The 18,839-nt window shown below is 41.7% G+C and overlaps 1 protein-coding gene across 2 annotated transcripts in view; it reads left to right on the plus strand.

Moving 5' to 3' along the window:
- deptor (DEP domain containing MTOR-interacting protein) overlaps positions 1 to 15,770 on the plus strand; it is a 37,372-nt gene extending 21,602 nt beyond the window's left edge. For both annotated transcript variants that reach the window (XM_078253351.1, XM_078253349.1), the window contains exons 6-10: positions 262 to 444; positions 1,487 to 1,624; positions 3,233 to 3,303; positions 3,724 to 3,828; positions 12,095 to 15,770. In XM_078253351.1, coding sequence (XP_078109477.1) covers positions 262 to 444; positions 1,487 to 1,624; positions 3,233 to 3,303; positions 3,724 to 3,828; positions 12,095 to 12,217 — 620 coding nt within the window. In that variant the 3' untranslated portion in view covers positions 12,218 to 15,770. The remainder of the gene's footprint in view (positions 1 to 261; positions 445 to 1,486; positions 1,625 to 3,232; positions 3,304 to 3,723; positions 3,829 to 12,094) is intronic.
- Positions 15,771 to 18,839: the final 3,069 nt, after the last annotated feature.

The raw sequence follows: 18,839 nt of genomic DNA on the forward strand, positions 1-18,839 counted from the left end.
TCCGTACGGCGCTTAGCACCACCCAAGACGATTGTGATTGGTTTAAAGACATGCCAGAATACCAGAGCACGTTTTTCTCCCATCCCGGAATGTTGTGTGGACTAGCCAGACCCTCCTCTTCAACGCTGTGGAGGAAGGTCTGGCAATGTGAGACTAAAGTTTTAGTAATTTCAAAAGCCTTTATATGTGTATTTCTCCCTCTCTCTTGCTCTTTACCAAAGCTTAATTATTCTCTCCACATCTGTTTTTCTTTGTCACCAGTCACCAACAAGCATCACTTTGCCGACGGGCCCCTCCTCTACCAGTTCAGGATGAATTTCCGGCGACGACGGCGGTTGATCGAACTTCTTCACGAGCGCAGCCGCTGCATCCCCGAGAGTCACGACAGCCCCTTCTGTCTCCGCAAACAGAACTCAGATGGAGGCAACACCAGTTTCCTCTCAGGTACAGACTGTACCATGTACATGTCTAATTTTATATAATATAGTTTGCCACCTATTCGTAGCGGTCAGTGTGTGGTTGACAGAGAAGCTGAGGTTACTTGTCCGACAGAACATTTTTAATGTGTTCATAACAGTTTTTTTATGCTCACTATAAAATTTAAAATATTCCCTTTGGTTATTGGATTCTGTCTTCTAGCAGAAAAACACAATGACATTTTAACCCCTCTGCCGTTATCTTCTGTTGACACACATACCATGACTGGTTTCCTTGGTGGTATTTGCCATATGAATATAATCGAGTACAGCTGTTTGTGTTGCTAGGCAGAAGAACATAGTTAAAAAGTGCTCCTGTTCTTCGATCACACTGTCTAGTTGACTTGGCTCCCAAAAAAGAAAGTAGCTAAGCTGTGGGCATTTGCAACTTCAGCTCAGCTTTTAGATTAGATGTGGTTTGTTCAGCTTATATCCTACTCATTAAATGGTGCCACTAGAAAAATGTCAAACATCTGCAATCTGTGCCAGTGGATATTTTTCTTTTTTCCGCTCTTAATGTGAAAAACGGCGCTCACAATTTCCATAAAAATATTAATGGAATAATAAACATAAAATGAATGGACACAAAGTCTAGTGCTTTACTGTTAGCAAACTTTATCTAAATATACTACTACTGGAGTCATTGATTTTCTTTTAAAAACCTGTAACTATAACTAATCATTTTTCAAAGAAGGTTCCTCTGGGAAACATGGTGCATTTTTCCCAAAGAAGTAGCATAAAGTACTTGTAATTAGCAAACAATGGTAGCTAGAGAGAAAGTGAGAGAGAGGGGTCCCAGGGGAACAACTTTGACTTAACTGAAGTGGGCAATGTCATCAGAGTTTACATAACTAATATTAATATTTCTTTGGACAGTTTAAATAAGATTTAAACCTCTCTTTTTAAACATACTATGTGCTATGTCAAATGATTCCAGCCTGTATTCGGCTTCATTGCCTTCTCCTGTCTGTCATTGGTCTAACTTCTCTCTTTGTCTCTCTCTGTCTCAGTGAGTCCCACTAAAGAGATTAAAGTGGCGGTCGGAGTCCGGCGGAGCAGCTTGAGCAGCAGCTGTGGCAGCAGCGGTTATTACAGCAGCAGTCCAACGCTCAGCAGCAGTCCACCTGTCCTTTGCAACCCCAAGTCTGGTGAGATGACATGGACACACAAATAAGTCTAATTTGTGAAGGGCCTCACTGTGCAGTTTCATTCTGTTTTAGTTTATGGGTCAGCGTTTATTACTACTACTATTAGTTCTTTATTATTCATGATGTATGAAATCTGCAAAAAACAATGGCAACCTGAACAAGTTGTGTTCCTGGTTCTCACCCAATGCATGCAGATCGGCTGTATCCATCTCCTAATGATGATGATACATTGCTATAGAAGTGGAAGTGATGTGGTAGATGTTTTATGTTTAAACCGACAGATTAATGCCTCCTGATCAAAGCCTAGTGATGTTAACGTATTTATTATACCTTAAATGTGTTCTTTTGACTTTGTATTACATATTTTCAAACATTACAGTTGCCTTTTATTAAAAATGTCATACTCAACACACAAGTACAAAAAGTACAAAAACCTACCTCCTGCCATTCATCATTCATGGCTTCACGTCATTTTAGTAGACGTCAGTACAAGTGATCATTTAGTAGAGATTTGAATCAAGAAGTGATGCCTTTGAGGTGTGTCTGTCTGTGTGTGTGGTTTCCTTTTATGTGTATAATCCAAGCAGAGTCCTTGACAGAGTCTCTTTTGTAGCACCAGAGCCCCCTCGACATGAGCACTCACACATAAGATACACAAGGAACAGGAAAAGGAAAGCACAAACACACCAAATTCCCCTCTGTCTCACATTAACCTTAGTAATTGTGGTATCACATGATTTGAAGATAAGGAGTCCAAAAATATAACATTCACAGTAGACGGTACAAAAGTTATGGTATGCATTAATGAAGCCAGACAGATAAAAAAAAGATTTGGGCCTCTGATGTGAAGTAAAAATGACAGACGATGAGGTATTAAAGAGAAATTGTCCTGTAGATCTGATCACATCAGGATTTCCACAGAAAGATTATGGAAATGTCCGGATCAAGAGGATAAAAAGGTCATTCTTACTTAATTTCCTGCCTTATCAGATTACAATGAAGAACCACACAGAGTGATTTGTCAAGAACACACATACGTAACAGTACTCCACGCCACAGATGTAGCCTACTTTCAGGTTTGTGCGGAAAAAGTAAATGCAATTCAAGTTATTTTAGCACTTTTATTCAACATACTTTTGCCTACATTTTTTCTGTCAGTGTGAAATAATAAAAGAGATTAGCTACATACAAAGAAAACACGAAAACAGCTTCTGAAGTGAATGGATTCTATATACATCTGGCTCCTGGTCGTTGACCAGTCGGCTACATCTTCCCAGCTTCTCAAAGTGTTCATCATTTGTATTTATAGAGTGAAATGAAATTAAAATATTTCTTTGAGACACAAATGTTCATTTAAAGCCAGTGTAGAGTCATGTTGAAGTGTGTAATGGTGAGGGGAAGTTGGAGGAGGGGAAGGGGAGCTATACTGTTACAGGAAGCAGCGAGCCTCCAGGCCCTGTTAGCATGTGACTGACATCAGCACTTTCTATGCACTTTTAAACTAACCATTTTGTGTGTGTGTGTGTGTGTGTGTACGTACGTACATGTATGTGGTCATGTCTGATTATCACGGTAGCAACAAGTAACATTTTGTGTGTGTCTCAACAGTTCTGAAACGACAAGTGAGTCCAGAGGAGCTGCAGACACCAGGAGGACCTTTTATAAAGAAGACATTCACTGTATGAGACACACACACACACACACACACACACACACACACACACAAAAACCAAGCTCTAACAAGGACTACTTCAGCGTGATGTTGTCACACATACTCATAGTCACACATTCACTCTCACGTGCACACACTTGAGGATACATAAAGCAGAGTACTCAAGTCATGTGCATATGCAAGAAACTCCAGCACGTACACACAACTCACACACACTCACCAATTTGCTGCACTTTGTCTCAGATGAATGTGATCTCCACAGGATGCCAAATGAGTATCACACTTGAAGAATACAAACATTCGAATAAGACAAGGGACATAAATAGTATATGTATAGAGAAAATAGGTTAAATACAAACTGTGTGCATTACAAACAAGTGTGATGTCATGTTGTACTAACATTTCATGTCTTCTCGTTGTTCCTCAGATTGTAGGTGATGCTGTGGGCTGGGGCTTTGTGGTGCGAGGCAGCAAACCCTGTCACATCCAGGCCGTGGACCCAGGTGGACCTGCGGCCGCTGCTGGCATGAAGGTAAAGACAGGAGACTGTTTGTCAGTGTCTGTAGCATTTATTTATTTTTTTTACGTGTGAGGAGTTACTGTATGTAATATGTTGAGGCTGCAGTGCTCTTGGAGAAATGTGTATGCCTTTTGCCTTTTGTTGTTTTAGTTTTCAATATTGAAATCAAAGCTTTATGTTTGCCTTTTGATATTTGAGATAGCATCTTCTTTGCTTGGTCGCTAAGTTGTTTGCAGAAATGCAAAGTGCTTTGACAGTGCACGTTTGAACAGTTTGGTATTATTTAGAGTAGGTTGTTAAGTCTGCACCTAAATATACCCTGTTATGTTAAAATGAAGAATGACGGGATGGAATAGAAAGAAGAGTACAGGCACACATAGGATAATTGCGGCTCTGCTGCCACAGCTGAAGGTATGTAGGCTGAATGGCAGCAAGGAATCCTGGGAATGTATAGCATGGCGACTTAAACCACAACGTGGTGAGAGGAGGAGATAGCAAGGACTCAATAAAAAAGCAGCAGGAGCCAGAAATAGGAGCAGAGAAAGGGGGGAAACATAAGGTTATTAAGAACATAATAAAGTGTTGGTTGTGTTTTAAAAAAAAAAAAAAAAACATAAGAACATAAAAATGTTTCTTCTGGCTTTGAGTATCATTTGTTCAGTGTCAGTTCAGTTTTACGGAAACCCAAAGGGTACAACCCTTTAAAAGAAACATGAAAATCTGGAGCTACAGCGTTTTTACATATGCAGTCCGTTTCAAAGACCATGCAGTTGAAGCTGAAAAATACTGCAAAGCTACTGCTGTTTTCTTCCCGTAATGGCAACTAAATTTAACTTTGCCAGGAAGGGAAAGGATTTTAACTCAGAGTGACGTCAGCGCAAAGACACATGAGCCAAAGAGTGTGGAGGGTGAGGAAGGAAGCAGAGGATCTTAAGTATTAGCACTGAATGAGGAAACAGTCAGTGGAAATAATATCACTTCTGATTTTGTTGCTGTAAACTGTCATATTTTATCACCATGGAAACACGTGTGTGTGTGTGTGTGTGTGTGTGTGTGAGTGAGATAAGCTCTGTTGACATGAGTGTGGACTGATTGTGGGAACTACCATGAGGACACCATGTAACCCTTTACTTCAAATCTTGTAATATCAACTTTTGTGTGTTTTTGTTTTTTGTTTAGTCTAAATGGACTATCTTTTATGTGCTGAGGGCAAAAAAACCCAAACAAAACCAGAGTATTGGGTCTGAAATTTGAGATTTTCACTCACTATCATTGTAGATAACATTCCTAGTATGTGCTACAGCGTCACTAGTTTATTTATAAGGAGTTCATTGCACTCCCTGCAGTTCCTAGAAGGTTAGTCCTGTTCAACTTTACCTGAGTAGTTTTTATTGACGTGTAAGTAAGCAGTAACACAATCCAGCAAAAGGGTATGCCGTGCTGTGAGGTGTTGGCACCACGTTCCAGGCAAAAGGCCAAAAGAGAAACCTAAACCCACTGACCTCAGGGGGGGAGGTAGTAAAAATCATCATGAAGCTCTTCCCATTTTTTTTTTTTATCAAACACACACACTTTTAAACACTGGTTCTCTGTATGTGGATCCGATGGATGGATCCGAATACTTATGTAACTGTCCAATACATCACCGTTAGAGCCTCTTCTAATGCACTTCTATAAGGCAGCAGGTAGAGCATGGTCTGTGTGTGCCTGTCTCACTTTGTGTCCATTTGTGCATCCTGTACTGTACTGCATGTTTGCACACCATTACGCGTGTTTACTTATTATTTTTACCACGTGGATATAATCACCAGAGTTTCTCCATTTGGAAGATTATGAAACTTAAAAATTGCATTTGAAGATTAGATGATTTTGAAGGTTAGATGAATTAGGATGTAGCAGGTTGTAATATCCAAATACTCTAAATACTATGTGTAAGATTATTTATATGCTGAACATTTATTCCCATTTTTGATTATATTGACTGTGCTGAAGACGCACAATTATGACCAGTTGAGACATGCATGAAAGATCTAATAGTCTGACTCTCTCTTAAAGAAATAAATTCGACGTTTTTGGGAAATACACTTATTCCTGCCAAACCCTGGGGTCTTGTCGTCAACGCGAGGTTGCCAGTCAACCAGAAGACTCCAGGAAGTTGCTGCTCTAGGCCAAGAAGTAGTCTGGCACGTAACTCTCCGTAAAACCACCAACTTGCCCATTTATCCATCCATCCATCTTCATCCGCGTCGGGTCGCGGGGGTAGCAGCTCCAGCAGGGGACCCCAAACTTCCCTTTCCCGGGCCACATTAACCAGCTCCGACTGGGGGATCCCGAGGCGTTCCCAGGCCAGGTTAGAGATATAATCCCTCCACCTAGTCCTGGGTCTCCCCCGAGGCCTCCTCCCAGCTGGACGTGCCTGGAACACCTCCCTAGGGAGGCGCCCAGGGGGCATTCTTACAAGATGCCCGAACCACCTCAACTGGCTCCTTTCGACGCAAAGGAGCAGCGGCTCTACTCCGAGCTCCTCACGGATAACTGAGCTTCTCACCCTATCTCTAAGGGAGACGCCAGCTACCCTCCTGAGGAAACCCATTTCGGCCGCTTGTACCCTGGATCTTGTTCTTTCGGTCATGACCCAGCCTTCATGACCATAGGTGAGGGTAGGAACAAAAACTGACCGGTAGATTGAGAGCTTTGCCTTCTGGCTCAGCTCTCTTTTTCGTCACTAACGGTGCGATAAATTGAATGTAATACCGCACCTGCTGTGCCGATTCTCCGACCAATCTCCCGCTCCATTGTCCCCTCACTCGCGAACAAGACCCCCAAGGTACTTGAACTCCTTCACTTGGGGTAAGGACTCATTCCCTACCTGGAGAAGGCACTCCATCGGTTTCCTGCTGAGAACCATGGCCTCCGATTTAGAGGTGCTGATCCTCATCCCAGCCGCTTCACACTCGGCTGCGAACCGATCCAGTGAGTGCTGAAGGTCACAGGCCAATGATGCCATCAGGACCACATCATCTGCAAAAAGCAGTGATGAGATCCCCAGCCCACCGAACTGCAACCCCTCTCCACCCCGACTACGCCTCGATATCCTGTCCATAAATACTACAAACAGGATTGGTGACAAAGCGCAGCCCTGGCGGAGGCCAACTCTCACCTGAAACGAGTCCGACTTACTGCCGAGAACCCAGACACAGCTCTCGCTTTGGTCGTACAGAGATTGGATGGCCCTGAGAAGGGACCCCTCACCCCCGTACTCCCGCAGCACCTCCCACAGTATCTCCCGGGGCACCCGGTCATACGCCTTCTCCAGATCCACAAAACACATGTAGACTGGTTGGGCATACTCCCAGGCTCCCTCCAGGATCCTTGCGAGAGTAAAGATCTGGTCCGTTGTTCCACGACCAGGACGGAATCCGCATTGTTCCTCTTCAACCTGAGATTCGACTATCGACCCGAACCCTCCTTTCCAGCACCTTGGAGTAGACTTTACCGGGAGGCTGAGAAGTGTGATACCCCTGTAATTGGCACACACCCTCTGGTTCCCCTTTTTAAAAAAGGGGAACCACCATCCCCGGTCTGCCACTCCTTAGGCACCGTCCCAGACTTCCACGCAATGTTGAAGAGGCGTGTCAACCAAGACAACCCCTCCACACCCAGAGCTTTAAGCATTTCTGGACGGATCTCATCAATTCCTGGGGCTTTGCCACTGTGGAGTTGTTTAACTACCTCAGCAACCTCCACCAGGGAAATTGATGCCAATCCCCCCCTCATCCTCCAGCTCTGCCTCTACCATAGAGGGCGTATTAGTCGGATTTAGGAGTTCCTCAAAGTGCTCCTTCCACCGCCCTATTACCTCCTCAGTTGAGGTCAACAGCGTCCCATCCTTACTGTACACAGCTTGGATGGTTCCCCGTTTCCCCCCTCCTGAGGTGGCGAACGGTTTTCCAGAAGTACCTTGGTGCCGACCGAAAGTCCTTCTCCATGTCTTCTCCGAACTTCTCCCACACACGCTGCTTTGCCTCTTTCACGGCAGAGGCTGCAGCCCTTCGAGCCCTTCGGTACCTTGCAACTGCCTCCGGAGTCGCCTGGGATAACCTATCCCGGAAGGACTCCTTCTTCAGTCGGACGGCTTCCCTGACCACCGGTGTCCACCACGGTGTTCGTGGGTTACCGCCCCTTGAGGCACCTAAGACCCTAAGACCACAGCTCCTCACCGCAGCTTCAGCAATGGAAACTTTGAACATTGTCCACTCGGGTTCAATGCCCCCAGCCTCCACAGGGATGCACGAAAAGCTCCGCCGGAGGTGTGAGTTGAAAGTCTGTCGGACAGGGGCCTCCTCCAGACGTTCCCAATTTACCCGCACTACCCGCTTTGGGCTTACCAGGTCTGTCCAGAGTCTTCCCCCACCCCTGACCCAACTCACCACCAGATGGTGATCGGTTGACAGCTCTGCCCTCTCTCCACCCGAGTGTCCAAAACATATGGCCTCAGATCAGATGAAACGATTATAAAATCGATCATTGACCTTTGGCCTAGGGTGCTCTGGTACCAAGTACACTTATGAGCATCCCTATGTTCGAACATGGTGTTCGTTATAGACAATCCATGACTAGCACAGAAGTCCAACAACAAACAACCACTCTGGTTTAGATCAGGGAGGCCGTTCCTCCCAATCACGCCTCTCCATGTGTCTCCATCATTACCCACGTGCGCGTTGAAGTCCCCCAGCAGAACTATGGAGTCCCCGACTGGAGCCCCATGCAGGACTCCACTCAAGGTCTCCAAGAAGGCCGAATACTCTGAACTCTTGTTTGGTGCATATGAACAAACAACAGTCAGAGTTTTCCCCCCCACAACCCGCAGGCGTAGGGAGGCGACCCTCTCGTCCACCGGGTTAAACTCCAACGTAGCGGCGCTCAGCCGGGGGCTTGTGAGTATCCCCACACCCGCCCGGCGCCTCACACCCTGGGCAACTCCGGAGAAGAAAAGAGTCCAACCCAAATCCAGGAGTATGGTTCCAGAACCAAGACTTTGCGTAGAGGTAAGCCCCACCAGATCTAACCGGTAGCGCTCCACCTCCCGCACAAGTTCCGGCTCCTTCCCCCACAGAGAGGTGACATTCCACGTCCCCAGAGCCAGCCTCTGCTGCCCGGGTCTGGTCCGTCAAGGCCCCTAACCTTCACTGCCACCCATGTGGCAGCGCACCCGACCCCAGCGGTTCCTCCCACAGGTGGTGGGCCCATGGGATGGAGGGATGTCCGCCACGTAGCTTTTTCGGGCTGTGCCCCGCCGGGCTCCGTGGCAAACCCGGCCACCAGACGCTCGCTGACGAGCCCTCCATCTGGGCCTGGCTCCAGACGGGGGCCCCGGGCTTCCTCCGGGCAGGGTCACTTCATCCCTTCCTCGATTTTTCATAGGATTTTTGAACCATTCTTTGTCTGGCCCCTCACCTGAGACCACTTTGCCTTGGGAGACCCTACCAGGAGCACAAACCTCCAGACAACACAGCCCTCAGGTTCATAGGGACACACAAACCTCTCCACCACGATAAGGTGATGGTTCCCGGAGAAGACTTGCCCATTTATGCTTATTTTAATTTTTATAAAATAAATCATGTGTTAATTAGTGAGCTTAAAAACATGATGTGTGGATTAAGTCTGATTTTAACCAACAATTAATTTTCGTTTCAGGCCAAATTTCTGTCTTTCGTTTAGCATTCAGTTTGAGGGGGTTCATGATGCCTGATTAAATGCCCACATTATTATCGATCTGGCTCTCGGATGATTAGTTGGATTTCGGGCATTCATCAGCAAGAAAGTGAATAAGCATATTTTCCAACATGTCGCACCATAAATAAATTTAAAAAACAACAACCAGGGAGCCGTGTTTGGTTTCAGTCTAGTCAGTTATTGTTTCTTTGGCTTTCTAATTTCTCAACAGACATGCATGCAAATATGGCCTCAGGTCATCCATCCCCTGAGTATTTTTGTAAAGAACAAATATCCTCTACTTTTGCATACTGCTGTTATTGCTGCATGGACATCTCAGCGTGGCCTCTTACCATGTGTTGTTTATTCTCTCTCTACGTCTTCTCTTTATGCCTGTTTCTATCTCTTTCCTTTTTTCTATGTAAAAATAATTTTAACCCTCTGAGTGCAAGGAGCCATTAAGTCCAGCTGGACCCCAGCCAAGACTAACAGCCCCACAGCCTGAAAGGAGAGAAGCATCAGTGGGAGAGAAAGAGGGGGAAGTTTTGGAGTTGGAGAGAGAAAAGGTGGAACAGAGAGAGGAATGCATAGAAGTCCAGAGTACTTTGACTTTGCAAGTAGTGGGATATAGGCTGCAGAGGTTTAAATGTGATTATAGTAAGAGTCTAAAATTCCTGTGCAGCACAGGATTAACAGTCTGGGTTTTTCTTTTCTCTATCACTCTTAATCTCTCTTCCCCATTTATGTCCTCTGTCTATTCTAATCTCTTCTTTGCTGAAACACTTATCAAGGCCGGAAAAAACATCTAGTAGCAATTGCTGTGTAAATAACCCAAAATAGTATTGTTTGTGGAGTAAATAGTAAAGTTTGTGTAAGGAACAGTCAGGGTGTAAGTAGCTGCTCCCTGTAAAATGTTTCCTGAGTCAGCGGCTTATTAAACACATCTGTAAAAGTTTTTCTTCCATCGTCACTCAGTAGTCTACGTCTGCGCTCAGTTGATTTATAGGCATTACAAATATCAGAGTGATTATGTGCTTTTGTTCTCTGTGACATGCCTCAAACCTTTTTTTTTTTTGCATCTTGCAGAGCTTTTGGAAAACCTTTGGGGAGCCAGTGAATTGGGAGTGTGCTTGCGTGTGTGAGTGCTTGCAAAAAGCCAAACCACAGCAGCAGCTGAAAAAGCAGCATCATGTTGCAAGAACAGCAGCTAGAAAGCAGCTCAGACAACTAGTCTTATTTTTATCAAAGCTGTTGAGTTTGAGTGGTGATTAAATAATGATAAGGGAAGAGGGTGCAGGCGTGACACAGGAGTGATTTGAGCGTGGCTGTTGTACCTGGTGTAATTTATGTCAGGCAACATTATCAGGGTTTACCTGTTTCTCTTTGAGCTTTGAGTATGTTGTCATTTCTGTGTTGTCCTACTGAAACATTGTCTGCTTGATTGGTTAAATAGTTTGGCTTTGGTTGCTGCAGCACTGTGAGTGAACAAATGTTTTCAAAGGAGTACTGCTGGATTAACCTGTTCGGGGCCTCAGGGCAAAAATGACATTACACAACAAAAAGGTTTTTTGTAAGCAAAAAACTCAAATAATAGAGTTGCTCTATATTTGTGAAATATGCGTATTTGAATTTTTTTGCCCAAGGGTTAGATGAGAAGATCAATACCACTCTATCTGTCCCTTGCCAGGCGGTGGAGGCAAGTCTTCACTTGTCTCCACTGCCTCTGCTGTAAAATGGCAAACTTGTCTTTTTCACACTTAGTACAGGTTAAACAAACAAGATGTAACATGTACATTTGTCAGCTTTAGAAGTGCTGGTAGGTGGATTTTGTTTCCGTTGGACAGAACCAAGCTAGCTGTTTCCCACTGTTTCCAGTCTTTCTGCTAAGCTAAGCTAACCATCTGCTGGGTCCAGCTACATATTTACTTTAAAGACACGAGAGTGGTATTAATCTTCTCATTGAAGTCTCAGCAACATAGCCAATTACAGCTCATTACAAGCCCTCACTATGTCAGTTGATATGTACTTAGTTAAGCAGATTTCCAACTACATTAACAAAAATCAGTTGACTCACAGTAAACCTGGAGCTTTTGAGCCCCTTGAAGCTTGGAGCCCGGGAGGTAATTAAGCCTCAAAGACAGCTATAGGCGGTTTAGATTCACAGCCGGTAACAATGGATTCCAATGCGTACCCAGAATCACAGTAAAAAAAGCACTACAATGTCCATAGAAACTTCTCAAACCACTCCTGCGACATAATCCACTTCTCCACTACAGATGTTGATCACATTTTAAACACTGCTGAATACACTATTTCCACATCACGCTATCGTCCTCCCACAGCTCCAAAGCGAAGCAATAATGAGTATTTTATTCCCCAAAGACAGATTCCCGTTGGTGTAGTACTTGTAAGTCCCTTATTTCTCTCTTCCTCTCATTTCTCTCTCCACTCCCTCCATCACTTTCACTTTCACCCGTTAGACAATTTTTGTTTGATGGGTGTGAAAGTTGAGAGCATTATAAGAATCAATCATCTCTCTTGTCTCCGTCCGTCTTTTCTCTAGGTGTGTCACTTTGTGGTGTCGGTGAACGGACTGAACGTGCTCTCTCACGACTACCGGACCGTCAGCAACCTGATCCTAACCGGACCCAGGACAATCGTCATGGAGGTGATGGAGGAGGCATAAGTTGGAGGAGAGCTGCGACGGAATTCCTCATAGCTGAGTAGCACAGTAATAACATGGGGACTGGAAGGTTTAGTACTTGACCTTAAAACCACAGCGACAGAGCAACGTGGATGTGTTGAAATGCAACTCTTCTCTTTCTGTTCCAACATTGTTTGAACAAGGTGGACGACTGAGAGACGCAGTGTGTTTTTAAGAATGTGTGTATTCAAGTCAAGATAATGATTCAACCTGTAGACAAAACACGCAGGTTGTACTTGAATTTTTATTTTTTATTTAGAGGCACACACATAAAAGAGTGAAAGTTCCAAGAGCCACCACTTCAACAGACAGTGATCCAACTTCTTCAACGTGCCCACGAAGACTCTCAGTCTTAATGAAGAGGCCCCAGACTTTATGTGCAGAATAGGAAGAGCTGTGTTCCCTGTTTTTATTTGAGTTCCCAACCAGAACTGTTTCATGAATCAGTTGCTGAACATGAGTGTTCAAAGGACGACAGATGGGAGTTTGTCATTAGAAGCAAGAATTGAACCAGTACAAGCTGGGACTGAAACATTAAGGAATAATATTTCATGCTGACACATTCAGTGACCTCTCCCCCAGTTAGTTTCCAACCATGGACTGAAGCTCCTGATGGCTCAACACTGCCCTCTGCTGAGGAAGACAGGAAGACACACAGAGAGGGAGCATTTATTCAACAACTATGTAAATCACAAGTGTTGTTTAGTTGCTTTTTTCCCTTGCTTGTGGAACCAGTGTGTAAAATAGAAAAAAGACAAATTTGTGGGGCTGAGTCCTTGGCAGCGGCCGCAGGTTCGAATACGACCCGCGGCCCTTTGCTGCATGTCACCCCCCCATTTCCTGTCTTCGAGCTATACTGTCAATTAAAGGCCATAAAAGCCTTATAAAAATAAAAAAAATCCTTGTCGTGTGAAAGAAATTAACAAAGTAATTGATGCCCAGATAGATTTATGTGTAGCTGCTAGGAATTAGTTAGTTAACATAATAAAAATGCAGTGATAAACTGTTTGTGACATTAACAGGCACAATGTACAGTATATACTATAGCATAGAAAAATTACAAAAGACTTAACGCACAAACAAACGGAAGAAGTCCTGCTTTAGGATGAAGCCTCAAATATTGTGCAAACTAAAACAACATCTTGGAGACTTTAAGATGACACATGATATGCAAACCAGAAAGTTCAACATGTCAACAATCACAAAATATGTACTTATATAATGTAATATATGTACTGTTGAGATGTTCTTAACTCTAGGAAAGATAAAATATTTCTAAGACTTGTTGCATGTATTGCCTACAAAAAGAATAAAAAAAGTAGTATGTACCAGTGGCAATGCAGAAACTTAAACAATCTTCTTAAAGTGAACAGTTGATTCAGTTGACCTTAAATATAGAAATTGTATCTACAGATTATTTGATGTTTGAAGGATCAAAGGGTAGAATTACTATTTGAGCACTTAAACTATTAAACATTTGTTTTTGATTGACAAAAGCACTTAGTTGAAAGCTTAAAAGCTTTCCTTTTTTCTTTTTTTAGAATGTGAATATATATATATATATATGTGTATATATATATATATATATGTGTATATGTATGTGTGTGTGTGTGTGTGTATATATATGTGTATGCATATATACATGCATTTTTTAAATGCAATTGTTTCAATGTTGTAAGAAAAACAAAATGGAATTCACTTCCAATGTACTGGCACTGTACTGTAATGTAGTGGCAGCAGAAAACCTGCCGCCAAATATTTCTTTTTTATTATTTGGTTGAAACAACCCCCTAGGCTTGATGTTTAGATAAATACATTTTTACATTAGCCTCCAAAATAATATCAGAATTAACTATGTTTATAGACTGTGCCACTTAGACATACTAGCATGAGAAGATCATATTTAAAACTATATGATGATAAAAAATCATCCAATCCATGGTTGACTCCTGAGTAAACCCTTTTTCGTTTACTTGTTTTTCTTTAGACAAATCAACACTGCCTGGTTAAATGAATATGTACTTACTGTAGTTCAGTCCTGGTGTGAAATTATTACTAAACACAAATGCACACAAACGTTTTCATTCAACATGAACATAATATATTCAGGAAATCTTTATTGCCAAAATGTAGAATTAACACACACAGTAAACTGCCTCTTAGGTCTCTGAAGTGAGTTATTCAGTGGAAATCTTTTTGTTTTTTCTCAATGTGCTTCGGTGTTGCACGCAGTGAAATGCATGACTCCTGTAAATCTGTGCTTATGTAGCATTAGCTTCTAATCTAAAGTGATTCTTCAGTTTATTGACTAGTAGGACTGAGTTAGCTTACAAATCATTTAAAAAATAAAGTAGATTTAGGTCTTCAAAACTTACGATAACAGAACAAAACTTCCTCAAGTGTATAAATAAGACGTTTATAAAATTATTATAGAATATTTTACAGACATTGGTGATGTTCTCTGGTTGACTTTGCTAAACAATTTTGACATTTTGTCTTAGATGCTGATCTTAAAACTGTCCACTCTACTATTTTAACATTGTTCATGCACAGCTCATGGGTAGTTTTGTTGTGGGTTTGCTGTGTTTGGAGAAGATATATTTTAATATTCTTTGATACTTTTTTTTTAGTTGGATTTTTTCACACAGCCATTCAGCAGGTAGCGTGACAAAAATCACATCTTATTTAATTCTTATATTAGTCTATTGTAGAGATGTCATTGTTCTTTAACCGCTGATATCTACACTCAGCATGGGTTCACTTTTTCTCAGTTTTTCTTTAATTAAAAACTCACCTACCTGCAGCTTTCAATCCAGTATTTGTTCTTTTAACTGGAAGTGATCTGGCTGAAGGGTTGGGATTCTGATAAAGGAGATGGAAAATGTATCCTGTTTTTCTGAAGGCAGGTTGATTACAGTCACAGTTGAGTTTTGACAAATTGAAATATGCAGAAGTGAGGCAGAAGTGCCAAAGGTTCCCTTCACATGTATTAAAAGGTCTTGAACTAGTTATTTGTGGCTGAAACAGGTTCACTGACTCTTCAAGTCTGAAAGCATTTGCCTTAAAACCTCATTTTTTGCTGCTAATCCCAGTTGGTGGTCAGCTAATCTATTGTTCTGTTCATCTCTGACTTTTTGTATTAAAAGTGCTTGTTGTACTGGGCCATCATGCTTCACTTCAGTTGACAATCAGTGTTTTATAGACACCACTTTCAAATAGCAGTTTTAAAAGCAATGGTCTGACAGAATGTATTTCACCGCCATCTTCTACATTGTGCTGTTGATATTGTCAGCTTTATACAATTGGTTAAGTTGTTTAATTAAAGGGATTCTTTTGCGTTATGTTCACCTCATGAGGCCGGAGTGCGGGCCCAAATATTTTCAGGGTGTTTATTTTCTCCGCTATCAGAGATTGAATGTTGGTGTTGATGTCAATATAAGCTCACAGTACCACAGTCTGTTTTTGACTAAGCAACTAGAACTCATTCTGATGTATTAAACAGTTGATTAAGTGTTTAATAAACAAACCGATTCTACTCTGTGCTTATGGTTTCATGTCCAGGATGGTTGGAAGTCTTTGTACTTAATAATTTACAAGATTTAGGCTCACATTTTGGCTTTTGGGGTCTGATTTAGTTTAGTCCCAGGAGTGTGTTGATTTTGCATGTCACGAAATAATAATAGTATATTATTATTATTATTATTATTATTATTATTATGTTATTATATAAATATAACTGCAGACTTGAAAATGGTCGTCTTTCTTAATAAGTCTATTAAGTTGCTATTTGCAATGCATTACTGTAATTTTTATTGTGTGTAATAGAAAAAAGCAAGTGGTAAAGGCAGTGGTTCCCAAATCTGCGAGTTACCAGATTAAAAACATAAGAAAGAAAAAGATTTTATTTATTAATGAATATTTTTCTTCTAATGAAATATACCTTTACCTCTTCAGGCCTATAAAAAATCCTTTAAAACAAATCTGAAAAAGGAAAACGGTTACCATAACATGTGATGAGGGCTCACAAGTAGACATTGCGTCATTTTAAGAGACCCCAAACCAAAAAGGTCGAGAGCCACTTTCTTAAGGCACTATTATGAAAAATCGCAGATGAGAGAAAATGTCGGAAATATCAAATTAACTGCTGCATGTTGTCACTGAACACATATGTCTTGTCCTGCCTGGTTTTCCTCCCCTCCTGGTTTGGTGAAAAGCTAAGTATGACATTCCTTTCTTAGATTTTTTAGATGTACAACCCAAAAGCTACCAACAGGGGGTGCTGCTTTACTGTAGCAAGCAATCTGCACTGAATACATTTTTCACAATTTTGTGGATTTCAGCAAGAGACCATACTGTAGATTTTATAGAACAACTTGCCCAGCTTGGTTTTAGTCAACGTTGACCTATACCACATAGTTTGGTCATTTTGTAGTGACATGCTCACAGTGTCCAGCCAACAGGTACGCGGGTCCCCCCTCTCTCTCTCTCTCTGGTAAAACAACCAGGCTTATTCTTTCTTCATAAAAATTTAGTTATTTTTATTGTGTTTCAGCTCTTGTTTTAACTTTTTGTAAACATGGCATTGTGCATAGTGACAGTAGATTATTTTCCAGAAAAGAAATGGAACAGAAAATAGGTATGATCAATACACATTATTGGGAATCTAATACTTTCCCATTACTCAGTATGCAGGTCAATACATTGAGATAAGGCCACTTTAAGTGTTACCAGAGAGTCACCAAAGAATGTATTCAGGGATGCAAGGTGTCTATAAATAAGCTTTATAACATGTTTAATTGCTCAGTGATGCTCTCTCTCTCTCTCTCTCTCTCTCTCTCTCTCTCTCTCTCTCTCTCCTTTTCCCATCCTTTTATCTTCAAGGAGGACTGACAGATACTCTAACTAGAACAACCTATCAGATGAGACCATCACCACTTTTCATCCACCCATCCCTCTATTCATTGCATTCACACATCCATTGATTAGCTCAGAAGCCAACCCTCACGTCGACTCCATCCATTCATCTATCCGTCTGTGTGTTAACGCTCAGTAAACAGAGTGATACATACACACAGGAAATTAGAAACTGTTGCACACACACACACACACACACACACACACACAAGACATGAGGGTATAACATTCAAACCACCAGTGACTCACCAATGACAGGAAATGTGTTTATTGAACAGAATAAGTGCAAAGCAGCAAACTTTTACACACCATTTGCACTGATTCAATGGACCTTTTTCACAGCAGACATTTTGACTTGTCATAGTAGGAAAAGCACAGCTGAAATTGATAACCTTAACGATGGCTCAGTTCCATCAAGTGTCCCAGTAAGCTATTTCAGTGAGTCAGCATGCACAACACCAGGGCCTCTCCTAAGTGGAATGCAGCCATCATTAATGGTTACTATACACCTACTATGACAACATGTCTGCCGTGAAAAAGGTCTATTATTCAAAGTTGTCAGTCAGAACAAATGTGTGGCAAACAGTAATGATGTTTTTGGAGGAGTGGTGGGCATTTTTATAAGCGAATTTAGTTCTTTTCATGTGAATAATGTGTTGATACAATGAGCTCGCTGCATACAGAATCACAGTCACACCACCAAAGTTATTGTAGGAGTCCAATTCCAAATGGAGCCAACACTAAAAATGTGCACGCCCAGAAAAGCCTGGGATGAAAGCATTCATCAAGTGGCATATATTATAAGATCATATTAAGGTTTAAAAAGCCCAGTTGGTCCAATTAAAGCAACACCAATGCAGACGTTACAAGCCAAGATCCAGTAATTAAGAGGCTAAGAAACCCTCTCGTGACAGTAACAGAAGCCAAAATAAGAGAGAAATATGAGGTGCATGAAAGCAGGGTTTTGGTTTCATTCAGTGTTAGACAAGGACAAGGAAAACATGATTTCTCACTCATTTATATCCTGACTCTACTCTTCACATCAGTGTTTCCTTAATTATGATTAAATGTGATGGGATTTTTCAAATAAGTGAATGTAATCAAGCACACAGACTTTCAAACCTGCTATAAAGTTTGACAAAAGCAACAGAAATTCTAAATTCCGAGTTGGAATTCTTTGTTACAAAGTCTCTCAATTGCTCAAAATACACCATATTTATCTTAATGCTGGGTGACATTAATGATATGGTTTCAGGCTATTATTATATTTTCATATCCTTTTTAATTATGTCATACATTACATTATGGCAGAGCAAATAATGTAATACTAGAAAAATGAAATAAGATTCACTGGAACACAATATTCTTCAAAGTTGAATTAGCTTTTTGACACAGACTGCCAATAAGTGTGGCTGCTGCTTTGATTAAATAAAGGTTATCTGGTTTTACATGTGGGAAATATGAAGCTTTTTGAATATATTACGAAGAGAAGAGAAGAAAAGAGTAATGTAGCTGAAGAAGAGGAATGTTTCAGCGCCTACTCAGGCTGATGGACTAAATGCCTTTGAGGCATGATTACTGTTTTCAAGTGAATTGTCTCCTGTCCTCCACTTCCCTCCCCACAGGCGAGGAGCTCAGGACAAGTCACAGCAAGCAGAAATATTAGCCACCTGCCAAATGCTCCTTGGAC

This window comes from Sander vitreus, chromosome 6 (genome assembly GCF_031162955.1).
Source record: "Sander vitreus isolate 19-12246 chromosome 6, sanVit1, whole genome shotgun sequence".
Taxonomy (NCBI): Eukaryota; Metazoa; Chordata; class Actinopteri; order Perciformes; family Percidae; genus Sander; species Sander vitreus.